The sequence below is a fragment of the Eublepharis macularius genome, chromosome 11, assembly GCF_028583425.1.
Source record: "Eublepharis macularius isolate TG4126 chromosome 11, MPM_Emac_v1.0, whole genome shotgun sequence".
Classification (NCBI taxonomy): domain Eukaryota; kingdom Metazoa; phylum Chordata; class Lepidosauria; order Squamata; family Eublepharidae; genus Eublepharis; species Eublepharis macularius.
In genome coordinates, this window is record NC_072800.1 from 93,586,670 (window position 1) to 93,610,446 (window position 23,777).

Sequence of the window (23,777 nt, forward strand, 5' to 3'; positions counted from 1 at the left end):
CCCCAGCATGGAGGAGACACCCCAAATATCGCTTCTCTGTACTCTGCTTCTGACAGAGAGATGCTCTTCCACTCTATAATCCTCCTCCGTCTGATTTATCTGATGCCCACGTTACTCGTGCCCTCTACGATCTGCTGTAGCTGGTTCCTTGCATTAGCTACCATTTCCCTGCGGGTTCCAAAGGTGCCAAACAGGGTCGGTCCTCTAGCTCACAACAGAGCTCCCTTGATGAATTCTGTATTTCCAGCAGTGATGCTTCCGCCCACTTGCCACCGCCTACGTCCCCTCATCTTTCCCTGGCTCTCTCTAACCTATTCCTATGGAACAGCCACCTGATGCAGCAGCATCTCCACCAGACAACGCCCCCCCCCCCTCTTTCCAGGCCCTCTTCCCCAATATCATCTCCTCCTCCATTCATAACCCTCATTTTCTTAAATTATGAGCCTGTGACAAAGCTGATCCTGTTTTGAAAAATCCATACAAGCCCAATTTTTACCTTGAAAGACAAAGACAACCACCGCCACCACTACTACCTAAGCAACCAGGCAACTACAATAACCACTTAAGCTGCCCACTGTGTACACTTCCTATGACTCAATATGGCCCAGAAACAATAAATAACCCCTCTCCTTTAGCACTCAGGCAGGCTAGGCTGCTGGGGCAAATAATGCCTGTTTGGCACGGAAAGCAACAAAGCCAACAACATCCCTGCTTGTGGGTTCTTGTGGTCAGAAAGAGCTGGCCGACCACCGGCAGCTTTCAGAGCAGATGTCCCCAGCAGCTCAACAGGCTGCAGGTCGGATGCCATTGAGGCCACCCCTGAGCCTCTGGGCTCACAGTAGGAGTGGCTCAAGTGTGAGAGAAGGGGCACGTGCAGCCACCTGACACATGCTGAGGGGCTCTTTGTTTAGCCCCCCCTCCCCCCCAGGGCCAGGGGGTACACACATGCCTTGCTAAGAGGAGTGATGAGGGCTTGAAGGGGTGCTTGGACCAGTGTTAAGAGCTAGGCAGTGGAGCCAGGATCCTCTGCCCCCCTCCCACCCACCCCCCGCTTGCTAGTGCAGGCTGTCGTTACCTCCTTATGATCCACAAACAGCAGACGTGAGTGTCGCCTTGAGCCTGTAACAAAGGAGGCTGTGAAGCAATGCTTGCTGGAGCGGATCGCTTGTCCCTGCGCGGTCCTTCTGCCAGCCACTGAGAAGAGGCCTTAGAGGCCCCTCACGCGGTCTCTTTTGAGCGCAGAAATCTTATTTCCAGTGACCCACACCATCTGCATCGTCCATCCTTGCAACCACAAGGAGAAACTGCCACCCACATTTTACAAGTGAGGAGGACCTGAGGCTATGTAATTAATTAACTTATTTATTTACCACCCACCTTTCTTGCTCAGACAAGGTAAATTACGCAGTGTAAGGCTTCCTAACAAAAAATGCAATGGGACGAGGATTATAAAATTACAACGGATGAAAATGAAGCGCCAGACACGAGATGTCAAACGATGCAAAAAAGGGGGCGGGGCAGGGGAAGAGGATTACGAAAGATGATAAATACAGCAAACAGCGGAGTAGACTTTTAAAAAGGTCCCTTTAAAAAAGCACCCCCCATTCCATTATGCTACAGCCTTATCTGCCTTTGGACAAACGCCCTGCTGAACAATCCTGTTTCACGCAGCCTGCAGAATGACAGAAGGGCCTTCCTGACCTCCTCGGGCGGGCCGTCCCGCAAGGGGGGAGCCGCCACAGAGGGTGCGCATGTACGGGCAGCTATCATTCTTACTCATGTGCAGAAAGCTTTACTCACACGAGCAAAGCTGCCGTGCAAAGCGTAACTGGTGAGGAGGTCCTGCAGGTCCGAGGATCTGAGGCCACGAAGGGCTCTGTATGCGATAAGCAGTACCTTGAATTGAACCCAGTAACTGACAGGTAGCCAATGGAGATAGTTTCAGGTGAGTAGCCATGTTGGCCTGTAGCAGAAGAGCAAGATTCAGATCCTGGAGCACCTTAAAGACCACCTAGACTTCCAGGGTATGAGCTCTTGGGAGTCAAAACTCCCCTTGACCCTCTATAGTACCAACAGGAGCAAGATGACAATGAGGCGCTGGGCAGAACCAGTGTCGTGAGACCCAAGCGCCAGGCCATTCTCTGTTCTACCAACATGATGCTTCAGTCCCCACCCTGCTCCCCCACAGCCACAGCCACAGCAAAATGGATTCATCAGCTGGGGAAAAAAGGGTTTGATGCAAGCTCAGCAGTCCCTTCTCCAGTGGTGAGATACAGAAGTGCCTCAATACCAGAAAGCAATTGCCACTGGATGTCACTGGAAAAGTGAAGCTGGGAAGGTCACAGATATACTGCCTGGCAGTCCAAATGCCGAGTCTCTCTCAGTGAAGGTGACCAGGAGGTTAGCGTAATTCAATCAGCAACCCAGACACTCCTTTGTTCTCATCACAACCAAGTTGCCAGTTAAGTCCTCAGTCAGAGGCTAGAATTTACGGCCCGACTACTGTGAAGACAATGGGGCAGGAGACCCACCTTCTTCAGAGGGAGCAGCACTGGCTGGTTCTGGGGCCAAGCACCAGTTTTTTCTACTGTGGCTGTCCCCTTTGAGATCTGCCAAGTGCCGGCCTCCTCCGGGAGGTCCTGCGGCTTTCCTTGCGCCTGGTTTTGTTTCCCCATCGATATTCCTCACCATGCTCTGATCCCTGCCCCAAGGGAGTCTGAGGTGTGAACTGGGGTGGGGGTGCTTTCGAGCAGAATCAAGTGAAAAGAACAATAGATTACAATGGATTTGGGAAAGGGGGTTAAGGTGGATTTGAACGTAGGCATTAACAGGAGAAGGTGCCCTCAAACCAGAAAGGAAGTACCAGAGAGGAGTTAAGCACAATTTGGTCTGACAGGATAGCTATGATCAGGAATTCTGTAACCCAAATGGAGCCCTTCAGATATCCTGCCTTGTTAACCTAGAAAACGTTTGCCAGTTTGCATAGTAATAGTTCCAGATGAGAAGCATCAGCCCTTAATAAAGTTTACGATGCACAGAGAGGTAGGTAAAGAAGCTGCATATCAACACGCACTTGGGCACAATTCTCTTCTCCCAGTTCCCTTTTCCCAGCCACTCTTTCCTAGCATTTTAGAACAGACCCAGAAAACACCAATGTTGTTTCCAAGAAAAGAGGAGCTACAAAGCAAGACAGCTCTGCCAAAGCTAGCTGGAATAAACAGATTTACTCTTCTTCTCACATCACGGAAATGGAAATGTCCATTTTTTTCTCCTCAGCTCAGCAGACTGACCTTGAAGAACGAACAGCAAGGCACTAAGAAATAAGACAAGCCCCTATTGATAGAGACCAAAGAGGGCTGGGGTGGGGGGGGGGAGAGGGAGAGAAGCGCTGCTGTGACTAGCGAGTTTAACCGCTGGCCTTACACTGCTGTTCAAAAGAGTAGGTGCTTTCCCCTGTGGGATGGAAGGCTACAGAGAACAAGTGAAGAGGCAGACCCTTTCGGCCTCACACATGGAAAGGCTGCCAAGCTCCCCCTTTTCTCCAAGCTGAAAGGACCAACAGTGGCAATATTCCAAGCCACAAAGGCGACGTGCTTTTCATGCATGACCATTACCAGGAAGGAGAAGCAGCCAGATTTCTAGCGGCACCTGCAAGATTTGCACACCGTCCCTTGTAACTCTACAGCATTTCTAGGGCTTCGGGCTGCCCTCCATCCTACAAGCCGCACCTCCATACTTAAGACAAAGGCAACTCACTTAGTTTTGCAGCTCTTGCTATGCTTTCTGGCACCTGCCAGCAATCTGCTCTAGTGCCTGCTGCTCAAGCCTACCCTCTCTTTCCCTCCACCCCAAAACAACCCCCCATTGTTCTGCCTATTACAAGGCAAGTCGTGTCAGTCTCCAGAGGCTGCTGGCCGTGCCCAACCTCCTGCCCACAATCTGTCAAGTCAGTTCCTCTGCTGCTGTCTGCCTGCTCCCCAAGGAAGTAAAATTTAGCAACATACCATCACGTGGTCTGCCTCCTTGCTGGGAAGATGGAGCGCTCGGCACACTGCTGACCTCAATTTCTTTTATTTCCAGTACGGCAGCTCTGCCTGACTCCATCTCACTGGCTCCGGCGCTTCTTGGAAAGCCGAGAGCAACGGCTTCGTTAACGGCATGGCCCTTCTCCCTCTTTGCCACCGCTGCTGCTGCCTCCTCCTCCTCCTCCTCCTCCCTGCCCCCTTTGCTGTGGCCGCCTATCTCAGGGATTTGCTCCAGTTTTCTATGGTAAAGCCCCGGGCTGGCCAGTTCTCGCTTCGCAGAACTGCTACTGCTGTCCCTTTCCTTGGCAGATGGCTCCTCCATGGGGAGGGACTGAGGCTCCTTCACAAGGCTGGGTGGCTCAGCATTGTTCTGTTCCGTGACTGGGCTGCGGGCAGATGTTTGTTCTTCTGAAACTGTGGCTGACCGTTTCATTGGTGCGCTTGGCTTTCGGGTCATGGGGCTCACGGTGGGGGAAAGGCGGCCACCAGGCAACGCACAACCGGTAGTGAGTTCTTCACGAGCCACTGGATCCGGGTACTTGTCTGCCAGGTTCAGGGCTTGGGGGACAGACAAGTGGGAGCACTCCGACATGGCACGTCTCATTGCCTTTCTCTGGTGCGTCCCTCGGGTGAGAAAACTGCCCTCGTCCTGGCAGCCCAGCTTCTCGTCCGCCTCTGCCACCAATCTCTCTCCTTCCAGCTCATGAGCACTGCTGAAATAGCTGCTCTTGAAGTCGTCTTGGGCTAGCTCCACGGTGGTCACTGGAGGTCCCAGCTTGGGTGCAGCCGGGGAAGAAGCATATCCACTCTCCACGTAGCCATCACTGACAACTCCTATTATACTGTAGCTGGGGGACTCATCTGTCTTTGCAGTCGCCACGGCGCACCCTAAGCTGCTGGATGCAACAGGGTTGAAACTGGGGTTCCAGACACTGATCTCCGGCTCTTTTACACACTTGCCACCACTGTGCCCAGGCAGAGAGGGGCTGGGCAGATTTTGCTGACATTTTGCCTCTTCCACAGCCTTCTTACCTGCTACCTTCTCCTGGTCCGTGATGGCTTCGTTTTGCCCCAGCACCGGCTCTGCTTGCCCTGAACGGAAGTCTGCAATTTTGAGGCTCCCCAGACTCCCTTCCACTGGAGGGAATGGCTCTGAAATCAGAGACCAGCTTTCAAGGTGACCTGGGGTGGCCTGGTGGCTTCTGCCTTGTGCCAACTCGACCTCTCTTCTGTCTTTTGGGGCTGTTTTTAGCTCTTTGTCCAGCTTCCCCTCAAAGAAGCACAGCTTGTCCTCATCTGTGAAGCCGGTGTTTTTCACGAGCCCATCCTTAAGCTGTCCCCCCGAGTTCACATTCAGCCCGATCTCATTTAGCTTGCCCTCTGTCCTCTGCCATTCAAATTCGGTTTTGCCAAAGTCCTTTTGTGTCTCCATGCAGTGGAAGGCTTCTGAAAAGCTGTCCGTGTTCTTGGCTTTGCACAGCGGGCTGTACTCGGAGAGGGGTGCAGGCGGCTGGTTGGAGAGAGACATCTCTGCCTGCTTCTTGCTTTTCTGCTCTTCAAGCTGTAACACCACCCAGCAAGCAAGCCGGGCTCACAGGCTGCCTAATGCTGTGACGACACATCATGCCCCCCTGTGCTCATGCTTTAAAAAACCCGTCCGCTCTACCCCTATGCTATGGCTTATCCGAATATAGCAATTTAGCTAGATGTTTTTTAAAAATTATGCACAATCAAGCTTTCTGTTCCTCCTCAAGCATTAAAATGGAAATTTCATATGCAAATATTCCCCGAGGTGCCTAGTAATGTGTCTGTTGCTATCACAATAAGCAAAGGCATGAAAAAGCCATGGGTAGGTTCACGTAAAAGAAAGCAGCATCAGCCGTCCGACTGGAGCGCCGTTTCCCCTTTACTTAGCAGAGGGCAAAAGGAATATTTCAGGGTGTGTGTGTGTGTGTGCATGCGTGTGTGTGTGTGTGTGTAAAGAAACAGTCCCTCTCAGACACCTTGCAATAAATCTACGGGAACTATATACACGATTAACAATGGAGATTTTGTTTGCTGGACCAGGTGTCAGTTCTGCCAATCAAGAACTCTCAATCTCAGAGACGCTAGTCACCAAGAGATGCCGAGGAGACTCAGTGCTGACACTTGGAACCATGATCCAAACTGGCATGCTGCTGTTTTCTGTGGGCAAAGCATCTTCTTCCTCACCACCCTTTTGCCGGGCAACCCTGAGAAAATAACACCTGCCTGAAATATGCCGCTTGGCCCCCCTTCGTTCCAATAAGGCTTGTAAAAATGATGTCTTGGATCGCACCCCAAACAGTCCTTGACGAGTACCTGGCTTACTGTCGCGTGCTCTTTCATCGGCAAAAGCCTCCATCATGCTAAGCTGTAGCCTATCCTGATCGTGCCACAGCCAATAAAGCAAGGGCAATACCCAAGCAGCCACCAGGCACTGCCTGGGATCCACAGTACACTGTGCTTGAACGAAGGGCTCTTCAGGCAAACTAGATGCCACTGACTTCTGCCTATCCCGTTTTCGGCTGCAGGCTCCTCGCCCCAGTGTCACATCGCAGGCTGCTCAAGTATTGAGTATTGTGCAGGAGCAACTTTTTAAGGTTCACCAGGAGTTGCAGGTAGGGAACAGGGCAGGAACACCACACTCCGTTCCTTAGATCAAAAAGCCACCAATTTCCCCCTGTGCAAGGCTGTCAGAGCTCCACGAATCTGTCCTCATTGCGGCCAACCATAGCGAGCATCTACTGAGCACATGCGGAGTGGCCAAAGCACTTCAGTGTGCGTTATGCCTGCAATCCTCACAATAACTGTGCACGTCAGAATCCCCCCCACTTACCCTCTTAGCCATTATCCTGCACCAGCTTCCAAAATAACATTGCATTTCTGCTTCCATTAAGTTTTAGACGTAGCCCCACAGCTATTCATATTGATGTTTGGAAAATACACGAAGCAGGAAAATACTTGTTGACAGGCAACCTCCATCTTGTGGCACTTTGTAAGCACTGACTGCCACGTTCTCTATGAAGCACAGAGAGAGGAGAGGGTCTGTGCTCAGGGTGTGCTGTGGCTGCATTTTGAGCCAGGAGAGCAGACCCCACCCCACCCCGAAGACTCAGTGTTGCCCTCACGGCAAGCCATAGCAATGACAACTCTTTTTTTGCTAATATGCTAGGAGTATTTTTAGCTTCTCAGCTTCAACACGCCCCCTGAATTTATCCTGCTGCAAAAAATCTGGGGAGGAGGCCATCCTGATTCATACATCTGCTGCTTACATTTAAAATACTGGAGGTGGAAACAATGCAGGAGCCCTTGAGTAAAAGAGTGTAATGTTACATTATGCTTATTTCACGACACTCCCCAATTACCACCCACCCAGCTCTGCTGCTCACAAAGAGAGAGCACTCGCAGATGGAGTCTTGCTTCATACACAGAAACGAAATCAGGCTGCGAAGCCTGAAGCCCCTCCCGAGTGATAAGCAGAGCTGCTATGACACCACAGGTTGTTCATGAGGCTAAGAGCCTTGGGAGCAACACAACACAACAGTGAAAAAAACACCGAAGAGGAGAAAGGAAGGTTTGGAAACAAGCTTTGCAGAGGGCGTAAGGATGGACACGGTGGTGCGGAAGACTTCTGCAGAGCAGGGGGACTGAAGGCCAGGTAGGGGTCACAGGTGGAGGCCCAGGAGCCGGCAGGAAGCGGACTGGGGTGCCTCAATGGCCCTGTGCACATTATTCTCTGATCTTGTGATTCACTTTCATTACATGGTTTGCTTACGTATCAACACTGCTCCTATTGCACTGCTTTGAAGTGGATAATGCATCTCAAGCCTCGGCAAGAAAGCTGGACCAGGCATGAAGGAAGCAAACAACACTCTGTTCTTTCCCGCCAAGATGATGTCTGGCAGCTTACCAAGCTCCTCCTTCAGTGCCTCAGTCAACAGGAGGTGAAGGAAGAAGTCCCAGGAAACTCCCACCAGCTGTGCTTCTTTACCTGACCTGCAGGTGAGGTTTCCTGTGGGTAGAATGCAGCCCCCTGCCCCTGTATCGACCCCAGAAAATGCAGTGGCGGCAGCAGCTTGGATGCCTGAAACCCCACCTGCCCAAGGCAGGTTCCAAGAATCTCTTAACTTCCATTTGAGAATTCTCTTCATCTCTGTCACTCCATGATCTCAGCTGGGCTGCAGCATCTCAGATCTCTGCTCAGTCCATGGTGGATTAACGGTTTAATTAGCAGGAAGGCATGGAGGAGTGGTGAAGAGATCAAACATCCAAACCTTTGAAGGGTGGATGACTATTTCTAGAGAGTAAAAATTGAGATCAAGGAAGTGAAGCAAATTGGGGAGAGGCCAACTGCGCAGCCAATTTTGTGGAGTCTGCCAGGGACGTTTGGGGAAGGAGATCAACACAGAGAGAATAAAGGGGCTCTTTCCAGGAAAGGGTTCATTGCTGCAGAAGGAGAGTAGTTGGTGGAAAGCCAGGGCAGTGGGCACTTTCCTGACAGAAGGGCCATCCCACAAGGCCACTACAGAGAAAGCGCATGTGTGGGCAGCGGCTGATTTTGCCCATTTGCAGGGTGGCACCCGTGGAGAAGGCCCTGTTCAGATGACCAAAGCTGCCGTAGTGGAGCACAGGGAGACAGGAGGTCCTAAATATACGAGGGACCAAGGGCATGAAGGGCTTTGTATGCGACCGATAAAATCTTGAATTGAGCCCCGTAACTGACGGACACAGCTCCTGGTAACAGTCAAGCACTCTGCACCAACTGAGATCTTAAAGCTGACTTTGAGGGGAGCCTTACGGAGAATGCATTGCAGTAGCCTAGTCTCCATGTTACCAAGCCCTGGATCCAGGTGTCCAGGTTGGCCGTGTCAAGGCAGGAGGCTATCTTCCAGGCTAGTCTGAGTTGGGAGAAGGCCTTTCTTTCTTTTTTTTTTGTGGCTGTATTAACTTGCTTCCCTAGCAGCAGTGCTGGATCCAGTATAACCCCAAGGCTCTTGACGGAGTCCGCAAGGGTCAACTGAACTCCATGAAAAGTGGCCTTCCAAACCAGCATCTCATTGGCATTGCCTGGGCTCAGGTACGTGGGATGCAAAAAGTGGTAGGTTTTTCCTCATACAGCAGTTTCCCCATGTGTGTATGGGGGCGGGGAGGGAGGGGAGAGAACGGTTGTGCCACTCAGAGGCAGTCAGGCCACTTAGGTTATGCAACAAACAGCATAACAGAGTTGGGCATTGTTGGTCAGAATTTTTTAAAGTGAAGAAAACGCAGAAAGCTCACAAAATATACAACTGCTCTACCCTTCTAGTGGTAGGAAGGAAAGGCCCTCCACCTGCTAAGGGACTGCTGTGGGATTTGCTTGAATTCAAGATGCACAATGAACACCGCAGCAGGGCGCACCCCAAGCTGCCCCCCCCCCCGTTCCATGCTGCAGCTAATTCCTCTATCAGCCCCCCAGGCCCCCAGTGCCAAGCTGCCAGCTCCCACCCACTGCAGCTTCATGCTTCTATTTTCGCTTTGCTCCTGAAGCTACTACTTATCCCGTTCAATGCCTTAAAAAGATAGAGAAAGAAATGCACAACCTGGTTGTTTCAGCAAGGCCCCTTTTACAATGGTAACCAAGGCAACTCCACCTTCCATGATGATGAAGTGCTCCCTGCCAGGACTCCACCCCCTGCAGTGCAACTGGCAATAGCAAATGAAGTGTTGTTGCCAACCAGAGTCAAGGATGAGACTGAGTGAAGGCACATGGCAACAAGACCAAGAGACTCCTACTATCTACAAGAGGGATTGTTTGCTTGGAGCTCTTCCTCACCCAACAGAAATAATGAATAGCAATAATAAACAGGAAGCTGACTCCATTTATGGGGCAACTCCAAGCAGATCCTTAGGGACTAGAGGCTTGTTATCAGAAATTCATTACATTAGACACTGGAGAAACCAGACAGGGCTGAGCCTGTCTCTTTAAGAATTCTCTGGTACCGCATCTTCCTGGGAGTTCTTAAGGAAGGGGCTAAAACCATGTTGGAGGCGCAAGATGCCAGTTTTAATGGAGATTCCTTGATACTCCAGGCACCTAGACAAGTAAGATGGTCAACTTTTTTAAAGGAAAGAAACCAGAAGTCTTTCTACATAACCCCAGATAGTAATCTGCACATCTTCTGAACCACTATTTTACATTTCTCCATACCCCCTTGGCAGGGGTCATTTCGTAGAAAAAGCACTGGAGGAGCTCATTAGCATAACTCATTAGCATATGCCAGGCCTCTTGCCATCACCGGAAGTGTGTCATTAGTATAACTGATTTGCATGTGCCAAACCCCCTGACATCACCTTTTCTGGCTGTTTTGGACGCAATCCTGGTCATTCAGGGCTGAAATTAGGCCCAAAATGGCAAAAAGGGGCTGAAAATGATTGAAAAGGGGCCCAAAATGGTCAGGATCAGGCCACCGATGAGCGGGAGAGTGATCCACCACCCATCAGAGGCCCGATCCAGGCCGTTTCAGCCCCAATCCAGGCCGAAATGGGCCCAAAATGGCCAAGAATCAGGTGGGCGGGGCCACCTGTCATGTGGCCTCATGTGCTGGAATTGCGTTCCTGTGCGTTCCCCCTCGAAATGAGCCCTGCCCCTTGGACTCGCTCAGCACTGGCCACTCCACTAGACGGTCTGCTTCATGTAACATCCCATGTGGGTTGCTAGATAAACCACACACACTTGACTCCTGCAGCTCTGAACCCGAAACTGTGGGCCGTGGGGGGACTGAAGGCCATCCGAGGGCAGTGAGACTAGAGGCACTAAAGAAACTGAAGAGAACCAATGGGGCACGCGCAAGTCTGCCGCAAGTGAAAGCTGAGAAAGAGGATATCAATATGGATGTCCAGAAGAAGGAAATTTTGTAATTGCATAGACCCACGCTTCTTTGCCTAAGCCAAACCGGGGACTGAACCGCTGGAAGAAAGTCATGTCACAGTGACTGTGTGAGAACACAGCCACAGTCTGGGGAGGAAGAGAAGCAAGAAATGCCAAGGGCCGCTCCAGCACTGGCAGTGCCGTCACGGGGTGGGCTTGGCAGACTGGAAACGGGCCACTCTCACACATGGTTTGTGCACTAGGGCACACAGTGGCACACGGGAGAGCAGCAGGTTTGAATTTCCATTATCTAAAACATTTCTAGGCCACCTTCCCCCGCAAACATGGGCTCAAGGCCGTTGGTAATAGAGACAAGGCGACCATGGCAACGTCTTTAAAAACGGTACAAACCACCTAAATGTCAACAATGTGCAACAGCCAAAGAGCCCCTCGTAACAAAAATTATCAGAAAGCTCTTCGAAATAAAACTGGTTTACAAGTTCTCTCCTCAAGATTCCCACTGGTAGCCCCTTCCAGAGCGTCAGAGCAAACGGGTGAAGAGGCCCTGGAATGGGCAGCCTGGAATGGGCACCTGAAACTTCCAGTGGGAGAGGAGGGCGAGGAGAGATGTGAAGGCTCAGCGAAAAATCCCAGAAAAATGCAGGAAAAGATGGCTGCATTCCTTTTTTCCAAGGACGTTAATAACCCCCAAAATAAAATGAGTAAAATGCTTCTCAAGGCAAAGTTTCTCCAGACTCAAAACATGGAGCGTGAAAAGTCTGTTCCTGATACATAAACATCCAAGTCCCAACAGATCTGTAAGATTTTATCAGCAAAGAAACATGCAGACACATCACACCTAAACTTTAAATCTTTAATGTTTTGAGATTCCGTTTTTAGGAGTCATCAATTACCCTAAGCAACTAACCCGATGTGAGTCAGCTAAGGCAAGGGTAGCAGAGAAGTACGTTGCTATGACCACCACCACACAGGCTTTTAAATGGGCGCCATAAGGTGCTCTTTTGGATTTGTGTGCAATTTCCAACAGTGACTCTTTAGGTTTCTCTCTATCTTCCTCAGCTCCTTCAGAACTGCCTGCGGCCATGGGTCTGGATCTCTTGTGGGTGGGTGGGAGGACAAGAAGTGTCCCACCAGGCCCCGACCACGGCGTCAGTCAAGCCACTGCGTAGGCTCTTGAGATCACCCAGGGCATCTTGCAATCTCGTGGGATCCATCAGCCACTGGGGTGGACTGTCCTACCAGGTCTCTACCCCTACAGGGGAAAGGGGGGCACCCTCAACAGGGCCTTCAGAAGACAGGCCAAATCCGTGGCCCTTCCAGGCCACCAAACACCTGCTGTACACAAAGGACTCAATCGATCCCATGACCTCTTTCAGGGATGGGATTAGCCTTTTAATTTACATGGGAACTTCCCGGTCGGCCACTGCCATGGAGGGCTTGTGGCAGCCAGAAGGAAGCAGAGCCAAGTCCCAGCAGCTATGCCTACACGGCAGGAGCCCCTCAGCTCAGGGCTGGCCAGCAGCACCAATGGGCTCCAGCTGAACTGCTGCCTTCTCCTGCACCACCACCCACCAGTGGCACTATAGGAGAAGGCAATGGGTAAGTGGACTTCTGTCCTTGGTACTGCTTGCCAGATGTAAGCTGAGGAGCCCCTGCCACCGGGGCCATTCTGCTTGGCCATTTCAGCTTCCCGGTTATTCCCTTTCATGTGTTCGGCCCAACAGAATTTGAGATGCAGCTCTGGAGGCCACAAAGTTCTGAGCCTGACCGTACAAATAACCAGACAAAGCAGCCTCTGTGTGAACAATGAAATCAAACGCCCAGCAGCACACTACGGCCTCCCTGTGCCCTCCAGTGGAAGAGCCCAGCAGAGGAGACAAGCCGCAGAGGAGGACTAGCGGGAGCAAAGAGGATGCAGATCGCTTGGTGCCTGGGAACTCCCTGGCTGAGTGCAGCCTTGCCTCACTGCAAGGCAGGCTCTGGTCCCCAGCAGAGCTCCCCAGCCATTGCTATCAGAGTGGACACGTCCCAGGAAGTGATTCTGCATGTGGGAGGCCACACCAGACCCACGTATCAAGCTGTTGGGACAAGACTTTGTACGGCAGAGATAAACCTCTCCATTCAGCCACAATAGGATCCTTCCCCTTCATTGATATGCAACAAAAACATCTCTGAAAGCCACCTCTGAAAACAAGCGTTGATATAACATGCAACAGTCATATTTTAACAGGACCAATTGTAAAACATTTCAGACCATGGCTGTGCACCCAAGGTGACCCAAATTGTATACCCCCTTTGCCCCATTCAGTTCTGCAAAATGTAAGCGCGCAGCTTTTAAGCCGAAGGGGGTTGACAGCTGTAGGAAAAAGCCTTGATGAACTCTGTAGCACCTTCAAAGAACTGAGCACAATGCTGTCAAAGCTAAGCACCAGGAAGTCCCATTGATTTCAATGGGAGAAACTCAAGGCACAGAAAAAAGCACTCGAGTTGGGCCCTTGAGTTCCATTCCTCGAATAGTACATAAAATCCAATGTTGCGGGGTTCATCCTATATTCCAGATGTAGCTTACAGGGATCTCTCCTCTAAGGAGGTCTACTTGGCCACCCCACCTCCACCCTCATTTTTTAAAACAAGCATAATTGCTAGGTAAAGCTAAATATGGGGAAAGGTTACCGCAACACCACTCCACAGACTTTGAACCTTTCAACACATGAACTTTGCCTTGGGTTCCGAAGGTAATGGAGATCCGGCACCAAGCAATCCGCCTCCTGGTTTGCAGCGGCCCTTGGCGGGCAAGTAGGAGGAGAGGATTCCGTGCCTGACGACTGAATGCTGCTATCCTGTCCTAAAGCTCACTCTGCCGTAGCATCAGACGTGATAACTGGCTAGAAAAGCCACTGCTGCTAACCACCACTTTGTTCGCCACTTTCCACATCAGGTTTATAAGCAAGTGTGACATAAAATTCAGGCAGGATGAATAAGTTTTTTTTTTCTCAAACAGCTCAAGGAGGATGTGAAGAAAGCCATGGCTGATTCGTGTGCTGAGGAAACTCTGTCCCAATCCCAAGAGCCCCTCTGAGGACTACCCTTCCCATTCTCTGCTTTACCCCGAATCCCTGCGCTGACAACCCGGCCCGCTCTTGGTGCAGCCAGCACTCTAGGGCACCTCTGGCCATAACCAGAAGACCCCAGCCGTCCTCCAGGCCCTCATATCAATCTCTCACTGACAGCAACTGGGTATGTGTAGTGCCAGCAGGGCACAGGGGCACTTTCACTATCATGCCATCATATCCCGCAACCTTTAAAAAAAGTATTATTTTCTGCTATGAGCAGAGCCAGCCCTGTTCAGAAGGCAGTTCAGGCAGACTCGTGGATTGTTCAAAGTGGAAACCAAGGGGTGGGTGTTCCTCTAGCATTTCTCTCCGAGTTCTTTCTCACTCCTTTGCATTCAAACCTTACTCTGAACCTCGGAGCCATCTCTCCTCGGGGTAGAGTCAGCAGTCTTGGGCACTGGCCCCGCCTCCTAATGAACTATATGTCCCAATCCCCTTTTTTCTTTCTTTTCGAGCTACAATGCAACAGATCGTCTCCCGGTGCATCAGCACCACCAAGTTACACAGCTGACTTTCACCATGAGCCTCTGCACTGTAACCGAGGGGGAGGGAATAAACACCTGCTGGGGGCTCCCCCTTTAACAAACATTCAGCTTGCTTTCCATATGTAGCACAGCCCCGAGAGGGTGGGGAGAGAAGGCAGAGGGGGGTACTTACTCTGGAACTACAATGAGTGCACCCGGCCCACGTACCCAGCTTGCTCTCCCAGAAGGGACACAATGTGCGTTCTGCAGCCCTAATTACCTGCACATATTATTCCATTCAGGGGTGCCATTTCTAATTTGCAGCTGCCTCCTAGTTCATTCAAGTCCTTTTTTCAATATAACAGTTTACAAGGGGTGGGGTGGGGTGGGGGCTTCCAGCAATTCAATTTTTAGTATTCAAAGAAGGTATTGCATTTGAACACCTTCCATTTTGTACCAACCATGCGGGGGGGGATCACAAACACTCACAAACAGACACACACACACAAGTTCATGCAGAGCACTTCCACCAAAATAGAACTACTTGGAGGCTTATGCAACACTCATTAAAGATACAAAGCCACTCAGAAACCAAAGCCAGACATTAAGGTCAGCACGCCTCATTCTTCCACCAAGATCACGATTTCTTCCATGTAAGCTGATGCTATGGGAGGTCCACCCAGCAGCATCGTCCCATCCTGGCATTTCCTATGGAAGGGTGTTTTAACCCCCACCTCATTAATTCAAAGACGGCGGGAAAGACAAAAGTGCGTGTGAAGTGATCAGATATCCAAAAGGAAATGTAAAACCACACAGAACCACAGCTCAGGGGCAAAGCACAGCACTGAACACTGAAGACCCCACATTCTGTCCAACAATTCCAGTAAAAGGATCTCAGGTAACAAGAAAGATGCTGGAGAGCTACAGATCACATGAGACAACACTGGCCTAGCAGGACTCATGGTCCAGCTCTGTACATCCTCCTGCTAATTTAAACCTCTGTTTTGTGTATTTATATCCTGCCCTTTCTTGAAGGAGTTCATGGCAGCATATATTGTTCTCCCCACCTTCCTTTTATTTATAGAAAACAGACACGGCTGGTGACAAAGGAGCCCAGCGTGACCCAGGGAGCTTCAGGGCTGGAACCTGTGCCTCCCAGATCCAAGCCTGACTGACTCTCTAGAGATCTTTTAAGGGATTCCAAATCCAATTCATCTTATACAACTCGACTGACTTGCAAAAAATAAGATCACTAGTCCCCTCTAGAACGCTTCTCATGCAGCGTGACTAGGAATATTCAAACGTCCTTGCCAATTAAAAGGATACATACGCCTGCTGGGGTCTGCAGTGTCCCAAGCCTAGAACAGATCCAGTCCCGAGATTTCTATTAGCCATCACCATTAAGTTTTAGGATTCGTGCTGCCACTGCTCAAGCAGAACCCCTGAAGATGACTCAGGGGCTTGACTCCCTGAGGACAACTCAGAAGTTGTACCAGACACAGAACACAAGTGCTTGTCGAAGAGTCTGGGTGGAGAGCATGCTCCTCTGGTGTGAATCAGCTTCACGGATTACCTATGTGCTGCCAGGCCCAATTCAAGGTGCTGGTTTTGATCTTTAAAGCCCTCAATGACCTGGGCCTGCCTACCTGAAGGACTGTGTCTCCTACCATGGCCCCAAGCACCGTCAGAGCCCCCTCTAGTCAGTGCCCTGCCTGGTTAGCCACTGCTTGGGCTCTTTCTCAGCAGCTGTGGGGTGCCCTTTGGACTGCTCTCCCTGCGCAAGCAAGAAACCGCCCCACATTGTAACCACTGTATGGCCATGTTCTTCAGCTGAGCCATCCACAAGTAGCTAAAGATTATGAGAGGTTTTTAGGAGTGGATGGCTCGGGGCTGGTTTGTGGTTACGGTTTCTCAAGACTAGATTGCCTTGTGGTTTCTGTGTCTCTGTGATTTGCTAATCAGGTCTTTGTGAGCCCATCAAAAATGTGAGAAAGGTGCAATTATCAATGTCTCAATTTATGAAATAACACAGAGTTCCAAAGAAGTATGGAAGGCTTCCATGCTGAATCTGATGCTGTGGTAGCTCCAGAGACATGTGCAAGGAATACCATGTCATCTTACCCAACCGCTTCCCAAGAAATCATGTGATGCAACCATATTCACAACTACGGACAATGCAGCAGGCTCCAGGTCTATCCGTTTCGGAGACATGTATCCTGCCTTTCTACTCGAAAATCACACAAAGCAGCTTAACCCAGGCATGGGCAGCAGGATGAGAAAGTATGCATCAGAACGTGGACCTCCAGTCAAGGGCTGTTTCTTGGCAACATTGGGCCAAGAAGCTCTTCCACCAAAGATAAGCGGTTTTTAATATTAGTGAGTAGGAGTACAAAAATACAGAAGCAAGAATAAGCACGTTAAAGAGAAGCTTTGGAGTTTGACTGACACGACCAGTTCTTCAAATAACTTGGGAATCAGCACTGTGAAACAGGCAAGCAGATTCAAACAGGCTCTTAGAAACAGCCAAGACACACTCATGCCAGGGGTCAGACGCAGGATTAACGGTTAGGTGCTCATGCCAATGTGCTGACAAGGAGCAATGCCTCACACACAAGCCACAGAATGCATTACTGGTGGGAGGCCAAAGTGGCACGCGCACACACCTCTCTCTTGCCTGTGTGGGCCTGGGCCATCGGGCTTCGCAGGCCTCCTCTTGCCCGGTTCTTGAGCAGCCACTCGCAACGGAGGAGGAGGAGGAGGAGGAGGAAGGCCTCTTGACTTGGTAGGTCTCATGTAGCCTTTGATCCGCTCAGGGGCTCTGGCTCTTTCTTCCCTCTTGGACTCCTTTGTCACTTGGTCATGAGATTCAGCAACCGCCGGCTGACTGACCGCTACACTTGAGCCAGTTGTAGACCCAAGTCCCTGTGTGTCCATCTGTTCAGCCGCCTCCCTTGCTGCGTCCTCCTTGCTAGCAGACTGCACTAGTTGGCAGATCACTGGCTTGTCCACGTCACCTTGTCCTCCAGGCTCAGAATGGTCTTGGGGTTTATTGGCAGAAGCCGCTTCCGCTGTGGGAACATCCTCAGAGGCTTTATCTACTCCTGCCTTACTTCCTGACTTGTCTGGGCCGTCAGACCTCCCCTGTTCATCTGCTTTAAGGCCTTCACTTGACCCCCCTGGTTCTGGGCGGCCACCAACCAGTGCTGCTGTAAGGGCATGAAGTGCCGCCGCTTCCTCTTTATTCTCCCAAAGGGCTGGGAGTTCCGCAGGAGGGATGACGGCTTCTCTTCCGGCAGAGGAGCCTACTTCTGTTCCAGCAACTGCCACCAGAGCCATCTTCTTCTCCTCCATTGCTGCTGATTCTGAAGAACAGAGTCCAGAGCTGGGTGTTTTGTCCACAAGGCTGACTCCTCCACCTCCTGCTAAAACAGGGGACAGTGCCCGATCTTCGTCTGTTTTGGCATCCTGTTTGACAAGGTGGTCCGATGAAGACTGCTTGGTCTTGGCTTTCTTCCTCTTCTCTCTTGTCTTGTCACCTGCTTTCACCAAAAGGGAGGTCTCTAGCATGGCCTCTCTAACTTCGCTCATCGCTGAATCTTCTTGCAGCTCAAGGTTCTCGTTCCACTTGCCTCGGCTGGGATCTTTGAGCATTTCTGGAGGGGGAATCTGCTCCTTCTTAATGTCTGCTGCACCCTTGCTTTGATATTTCAGAAAGGGGCATTGATCCGCTTGACTTTTGAAACTAGCTTCGTCAAGGGAAGAAGGGCCAGGTGAACCGAAGGGGCCAAGTGAGCTCACGGTGCTTCCACCCCAAAGCATCTGATGCCCTGGAGGGAAGTTTTTAATGTTTCGGTTCTCGTCAACAAACTCGGTCTCTTCCAAGCCGTACTCCGGCCCGGCCACCTTGGGATGCTGCGCTTGGCTTGCGACTGCCTTTGCAGGCAAAATAAGTGGCTGCTCAGAGGAGCTTGGGACCTTTTTGCTTTTTCCGTCACTGCCCCTCTTCGCAGGTTTCGCACTAGGATCCTGCCTACTGGTGAGATCTGAACTGCCACCTCCTGCCTCACTGCTGCACCTATCAGAAGCGTGCCCTTTGGGTTTATCGTAGATTTCAGCACCCTGAACCTTCTGTGTCTCCACACTAGACCTGCTCTTTCTATTTGTCTCCTCAGCCACACCTTGAGATGTTTCATCCACAAGTGGCACAGGAGGAGCTTGGCTTGCCGCTTCTGCATCCTTCAGGCGACTGTCTACAGCTTTAGTGGGGAGTGGACCTTTCTCAGTCTGACCCTCCTCTTCAGATGCAGCAGTATCCAGCTTTGCCTCTAAAGCAGGGTGACCTTGCCCTTCATTACTGAGGAATTTTGGCTCTTCTTTAGCTAGCTCTTTGAGGGGACTGTGCACTTTTGGTGAAGTTATAGCTTCTGCAAGATGCTCCAAGGCAGCGAGACTAACTTCCTGGCCTTTGTGAGTGGAAGGTACATCTTTGGTTTTGGTAACAGGCTCCGGCTTCACAGGGCTCATTTTACGGGCCGAAGCAGGCGGCTGTTCAGAGCAACTATTTTGGGTAACTGTGCTAGAGTCTTCATCCTTCTTCCCTTCAGTTCTTTCCATCAACTTTATAGCAGGACTCTGCAGTTGGCTTCCACTTGGCTGCTCCAATGGTACAAGGTCACCACCAGGTATCTCACCTTTGTCAACAGCACCCATTTCTTTAGTTGTGGCCATCTTCTTGGAGGGCCTTCTCGTACTGGAGCCAGGTTCTGGCTCTTCTGTAGCATTCTTGCCCGATTTTTTGCTTCTCCCATCACTGGTTTTCTTTTTGGGCTTACCCATCAGCAACATGGAACTCGGCTCTGCCACGAGGGAGCCCTCTACAGGGGTGGAACTGGGCCCCTTGCCCTTATCAGACAGAACAGTTCCTTCTGGCTGGGCATCCGCCTCAAAAGTGGTAGGAGATTCAGACACTTTGGATGGGATTTCCATGATAAAGGGGTATGCTGAGGAAGGGAAGCCAGCCCACTCATCCTTCCAGGTCAGAGGCACGTTTTGTTTTCCAGTTTGGGATGTCGTAGAACGGACTTGCTGTTCTGCTGTATCTGCAGCAATTTCCAGTGACTGGCGTGCCGCTTCCAGGCGCGCCTCTTTATCGGAAAGGGCCCTCTCTCTCATTTGATTAGCCTCACTCACCTCAACGGGAAGGCTGCCTGCAGTGTTCTCTGCCAGCAGGGAAACTGGAGGCCCAAAGGAACTCCTTTCAGCAGCCTTTCGGCTCTTCCCATCACTACCCCTTTTCTTGGGTTTCTCTCCCACCCCTGCAGAGCTATGAACCGCTTTACTGTCCGTTGCCCTGGAGCAGCTCACCTCTTGGCCTGCGGCATCAAGGCTCGCTGTTTCTGGGAGGGCGGCCACTTCTTCCAGAGCCAGAGCCTGACTCGGATCAGAGGTGTCCTCTGAAAGCAAGAGCTGCTGCTCCAAGTAATGTTTGGGTTTTTTGCTTTTCCCATCACTGCTCCTCTTTTTAGGCTGATCGGCCGCCACCCTGGGAAGAGCCACAGCTGGCTTTTCAGACGGACTGGAGCAGGCAGCTGTGCTCGTCTCAGGGAAAGGCACTTTTCCGCCTCCAAGAGTCTCAGCTGGGACAAGAGGCTTCACTGGATCTGAATGTGCTTCCCAGGAAAAGGGATTTTCTAGAGAACCGAAAACAGGCTTCTCACGTGGCACTAGACAGCTCCCCTTAGCACTGCCTGACAGAGTCCCTGTTTTTGCTGCTTCTGCTGGTTCCGACACCACCGGGCAGCTTTCCTTAATTTTATCAACGGACTTCCTTTCTTTGGATACTTCCACGGTCTTCCCTTCTGATGGGGAACTAGCTGCTTCCTTACCAGCCCTTCCGCCTTTTCCATCCCCACCTTGCTGCTTGGGTTCCCCTTCCAAGACCCCACTTCCAGGAACCAGATCCTCTGGTGTCAGCTTTCCATCCACACCTGCTGCTTTTGTAGCTTCCCCAGTCACAGCCACGGAACTGCTTACTGTGGGTTTGACACCCACAGCAGATATGTCAAGGCCCACATTACTGGGAGGCTGGCCCTCCAATTTCCTCTTTTCCCCAGCTTGTGCTGGGGGGGATGTGGGGCTTCCTGGTTTATTCTGCTCGTCGTGGCCCTCCATCTGCTCCTTGGAAGATCCTTTCTTTCTGCTTTTAGACAGCAACTTCGCCCTGTCCTCACTCATTACTTCCGCTCTGCCAAATTCTACTGCTTTTGCATTCAGCTCAAGTTTCCAAGAGCCTTCAGTGTACTGGATCGGCTCTCCTGTTGCGGATAAAGCTGGGCTCTGAGCATTCAAAAGTTGCCACTCCATTTCGCGCTTAGAAGTATCTGTCCGAAGAACTCCTGTGGAGACACTTGTGACCTCTTTGGAGCTCTCAGCGGGCACAGCAAGTGGCATGTCAGATTTTCGGGGCTCGTTATCACACAGGGGAGTTCTCAGCCGTTCAGGGGCTTCCTCCCATGATTCCACCGACCTGGACTGCTGGCTTCTCTTTTGCTTTGGTTTCTTCTTCTTCTTCTTAAATGCTGCGGATGCTTCGAGATCCCAGGTCTCTTGCAAGACATCTTTCTGGCCTTCCGGAAGGTCAAACAGCTGACCAACGACTTTCCGAGGAGCAGCCTTGCTCTGTGGGGACGTTCCAGCGACACAGCCGTATTCGGGTGTGGAAAAGTGACCTTCTCCTTGATGACGGCTTTTCTGTGCTGGAAAGTGTGCAGCAAGCTCCTCTGGGGTTTCTGCAAAAGGCTTTGTTCTGGCAAACCTGCGGCGGTCACTGGATTTATTAGCTTGTCTGACTCGAGTAGTAGAGAAACCTGGAATACAGGAAGCTTGCTCAGGTGCCAGAGCACTTACTCATCAAGAGTAACTTTACCAAGGTGACAAAGTCTACACTAGTGTGAAATCCCACCTCAAAAGCTGCAGTTTGGGGCAAGTGGTGGTACTAATCCAACCTAGTGTATACTTCATTGCCCACTGCCAATTCATTTCAGATTGCAGACAAAAGTCGCCTGAAAGTTCATCGCTTCTCTACATTAAAGGATATTAAGCAACTTCTCTTGTGCTCAAAGAGCTCTCAAAGCCTTTCTTTTAAAGGGGCTTTTGGACTCATTTTGCTTCTTTCTTAGAAAGAATATCCTAGAATGTCCTTGAAGAAGGGAACAAGAAGATAGGGCATGACACAATGTGGGTACAAACAGATGGAGAAGCCAGGTAGGCAGATACCAATGGAAGGCAAAACTCCAGAGGAAGGAAAAAATAGCTCACTGTACTCAGGGCAGAGCATTTGCTCTGTTCAGCATGAAGACTGCAAAGACCAAATTTTCAGAGCTGGGGCCCCAGTTCATCCCCCAATATGGCAGTGGAAAGACATTGTGCGTTTAAAAGGAAAGTAGAAGGCATGCCAAAATTAAACTATAGAACAAGTACAGACCAGTATTGTTAAAGGGTCTGCTATGAAATGCTTCTCTTATAGGCAGAATTAAAAGTTGAGCCAAAAAAATCTCAGCACCAAGGGAAAATATAAACCAAAACATGGTGGCAAAACACGGCAAGAGAGGGGAGAGAATCATGGTAAGTTTGTCAGCGTTTAACACGGCGCCCATTGTAACACCAGCAACCTAAAGCAAGTTCCTGCCTTGGGGTGGGGACATACCGCAATCTCTTCCTCCCACCGCAAAAGATGCAGGCTTGCTCGTTTGGCTGTAACAGGAGACCAGTGCAGTCTGCAGGAGGAGGAAGGATGACGAGCGCTGGAGACAGAGCCCACCCCCCACTCCTGCCATTTCTCCACCTACCTGCAGGCTCCCGAGAGGCCTTTTCCTGGAGCTGCGCCGCAGGCTGGCCAGAGCGAGGCTCGGGTGCTTCCTTGGACTTGTCTGCTTCAGCAAGATCAAAGGCTGCCTTTCCAGGGAAGGGTCCCCGTGACTCTACTTGGGGTTCTCCCAGAGGCACAGGTTCCTCCGACTCTTTTCATAGGAGCAAAGCACAAGAAATCTCATTAAAGCCGGGAAGTAACCCAGCCAGCCAGAAGCACAATCTTCAGGGCCAGAATCCAGCTATCAGAACCTATCGCTTGTTGAGCAAAGCAATCTTTCCATTTGCCTATCCTGAATCTATCGCCTGTCAGCTTCACTGGGCTAGAACGGAATGATCTGCTTCTGAACCTCGCTTGGACATAGGATGAATCACGTTGGAGGATCTTGTTCCGAGTTAAAACGACTGCAGGCCTGACCCAGCTAGGCAAGACAAGATGTGCCTCACCCCAGACCAGAAACCCTCCAGTTAAAAGCTAAGCTTGCGCGGCCAACGGGGGCACTTCCTAAAGAGACCGGCCAACCAGCCCCCCCACCCATGAATTCATCCTTCTCTTCCTCCAAATAGTCCAGCCCTGTTCCTCCTGTGCTTGTGGCTCATGCTATTTACAGGGGTGAGCCTTTTTAAAGACAGTTGGGGGGCTCCATTTGCAGCTAAAGGAAAGACAGGCTGGTACTTGCCTAAGTGAGGAGCCTCTGCTTTCCACAGCTCTCCTTACCTGCAAGTTCTGGGAAATGCTCCACAGGCTTGGCTGGTGGATGCTTTTGTTCCTCTTGTTTCTCAGCAGGTTTGCTGGGAGATTTTTTGCTTTTCTCATCAAGCTCCTCCAGCATGGGAAGGGGCTCCACGGGTTGGCTGGGGGAGGAGGGGGGCTTATTCTCTTCTTGCTTCCCTGAGGGCTGACTGGGAGGGACCTTGCTCTCTTCTACCTTCTCTGCAGGCTGGCTGGGAGAAGGTTTGTGCTCTTCTACTTTCTGGACAAGTGGTTTACTGGCTGCCTCCTCTGTAGGCTGGCTGAGAGGGGCCTTGTTCTCCTCTACCCTCTCAGTAGGCTGGCTGGGAGAAATCTGGCTTTCCTCCACTTTCTGGACGGGCAAGTCACTCTCTCTTGCCTCCGTATAAAGGGCAGGAGAGGGCTTCATCTCTTCTGCTTTCTTGCTGGGAGGAGGTGTAACTGCCTCTTCCGCCTTGCTCTCGTTCACCTCCTGACCAGACTTGCTTACTGCCTCATTCGTCTGTTTGCTGGGAGACTGGCTGCTGCTCTCCTTCTCCTTGGGCAGGCTGGGCGAGGGCTTGTTGTCCTCCTGCTTCTCCAACAAGGAACTGCCTGCAGCAGGGGCCGCTGACTCCATGGCCTTTGTGTGTTGATCCTTGGTCATAGTGGCTTCCGGACAGGCTGTTCCAAGATTTAAAAAAAAAA

At 51.0% G+C, this 23,777-nt stretch overlaps 1 protein-coding gene across 7 annotated transcripts in view; it reads right to left on the bottom strand.

Moving 5' to 3' along the window:
* MAP4 (microtubule associated protein 4) overlaps nt 1-23,777 on the bottom strand; it is a 220,124-nt gene that overhangs the window by 41,962 nt on the left and 154,385 nt on the right. For all 7 annotated transcript variants that reach the window (XM_054991276.1, XM_054991275.1, XM_054991274.1 and 4 more), the window contains exons 11-13: nt 23,076-23,753; nt 22,339-22,509; nt 17,155-21,357 (exon numbers count right to left, since the gene is read on the bottom strand). In XM_054991276.1, coding sequence (XP_054847251.1) covers nt 17,155-21,357; nt 22,339-22,509; nt 23,076-23,753 — 5,052 coding nt within the window. The remainder of the gene's footprint in view (nt 1-17,154; nt 21,358-22,338; nt 22,510-23,075; nt 23,754-23,777) is intronic.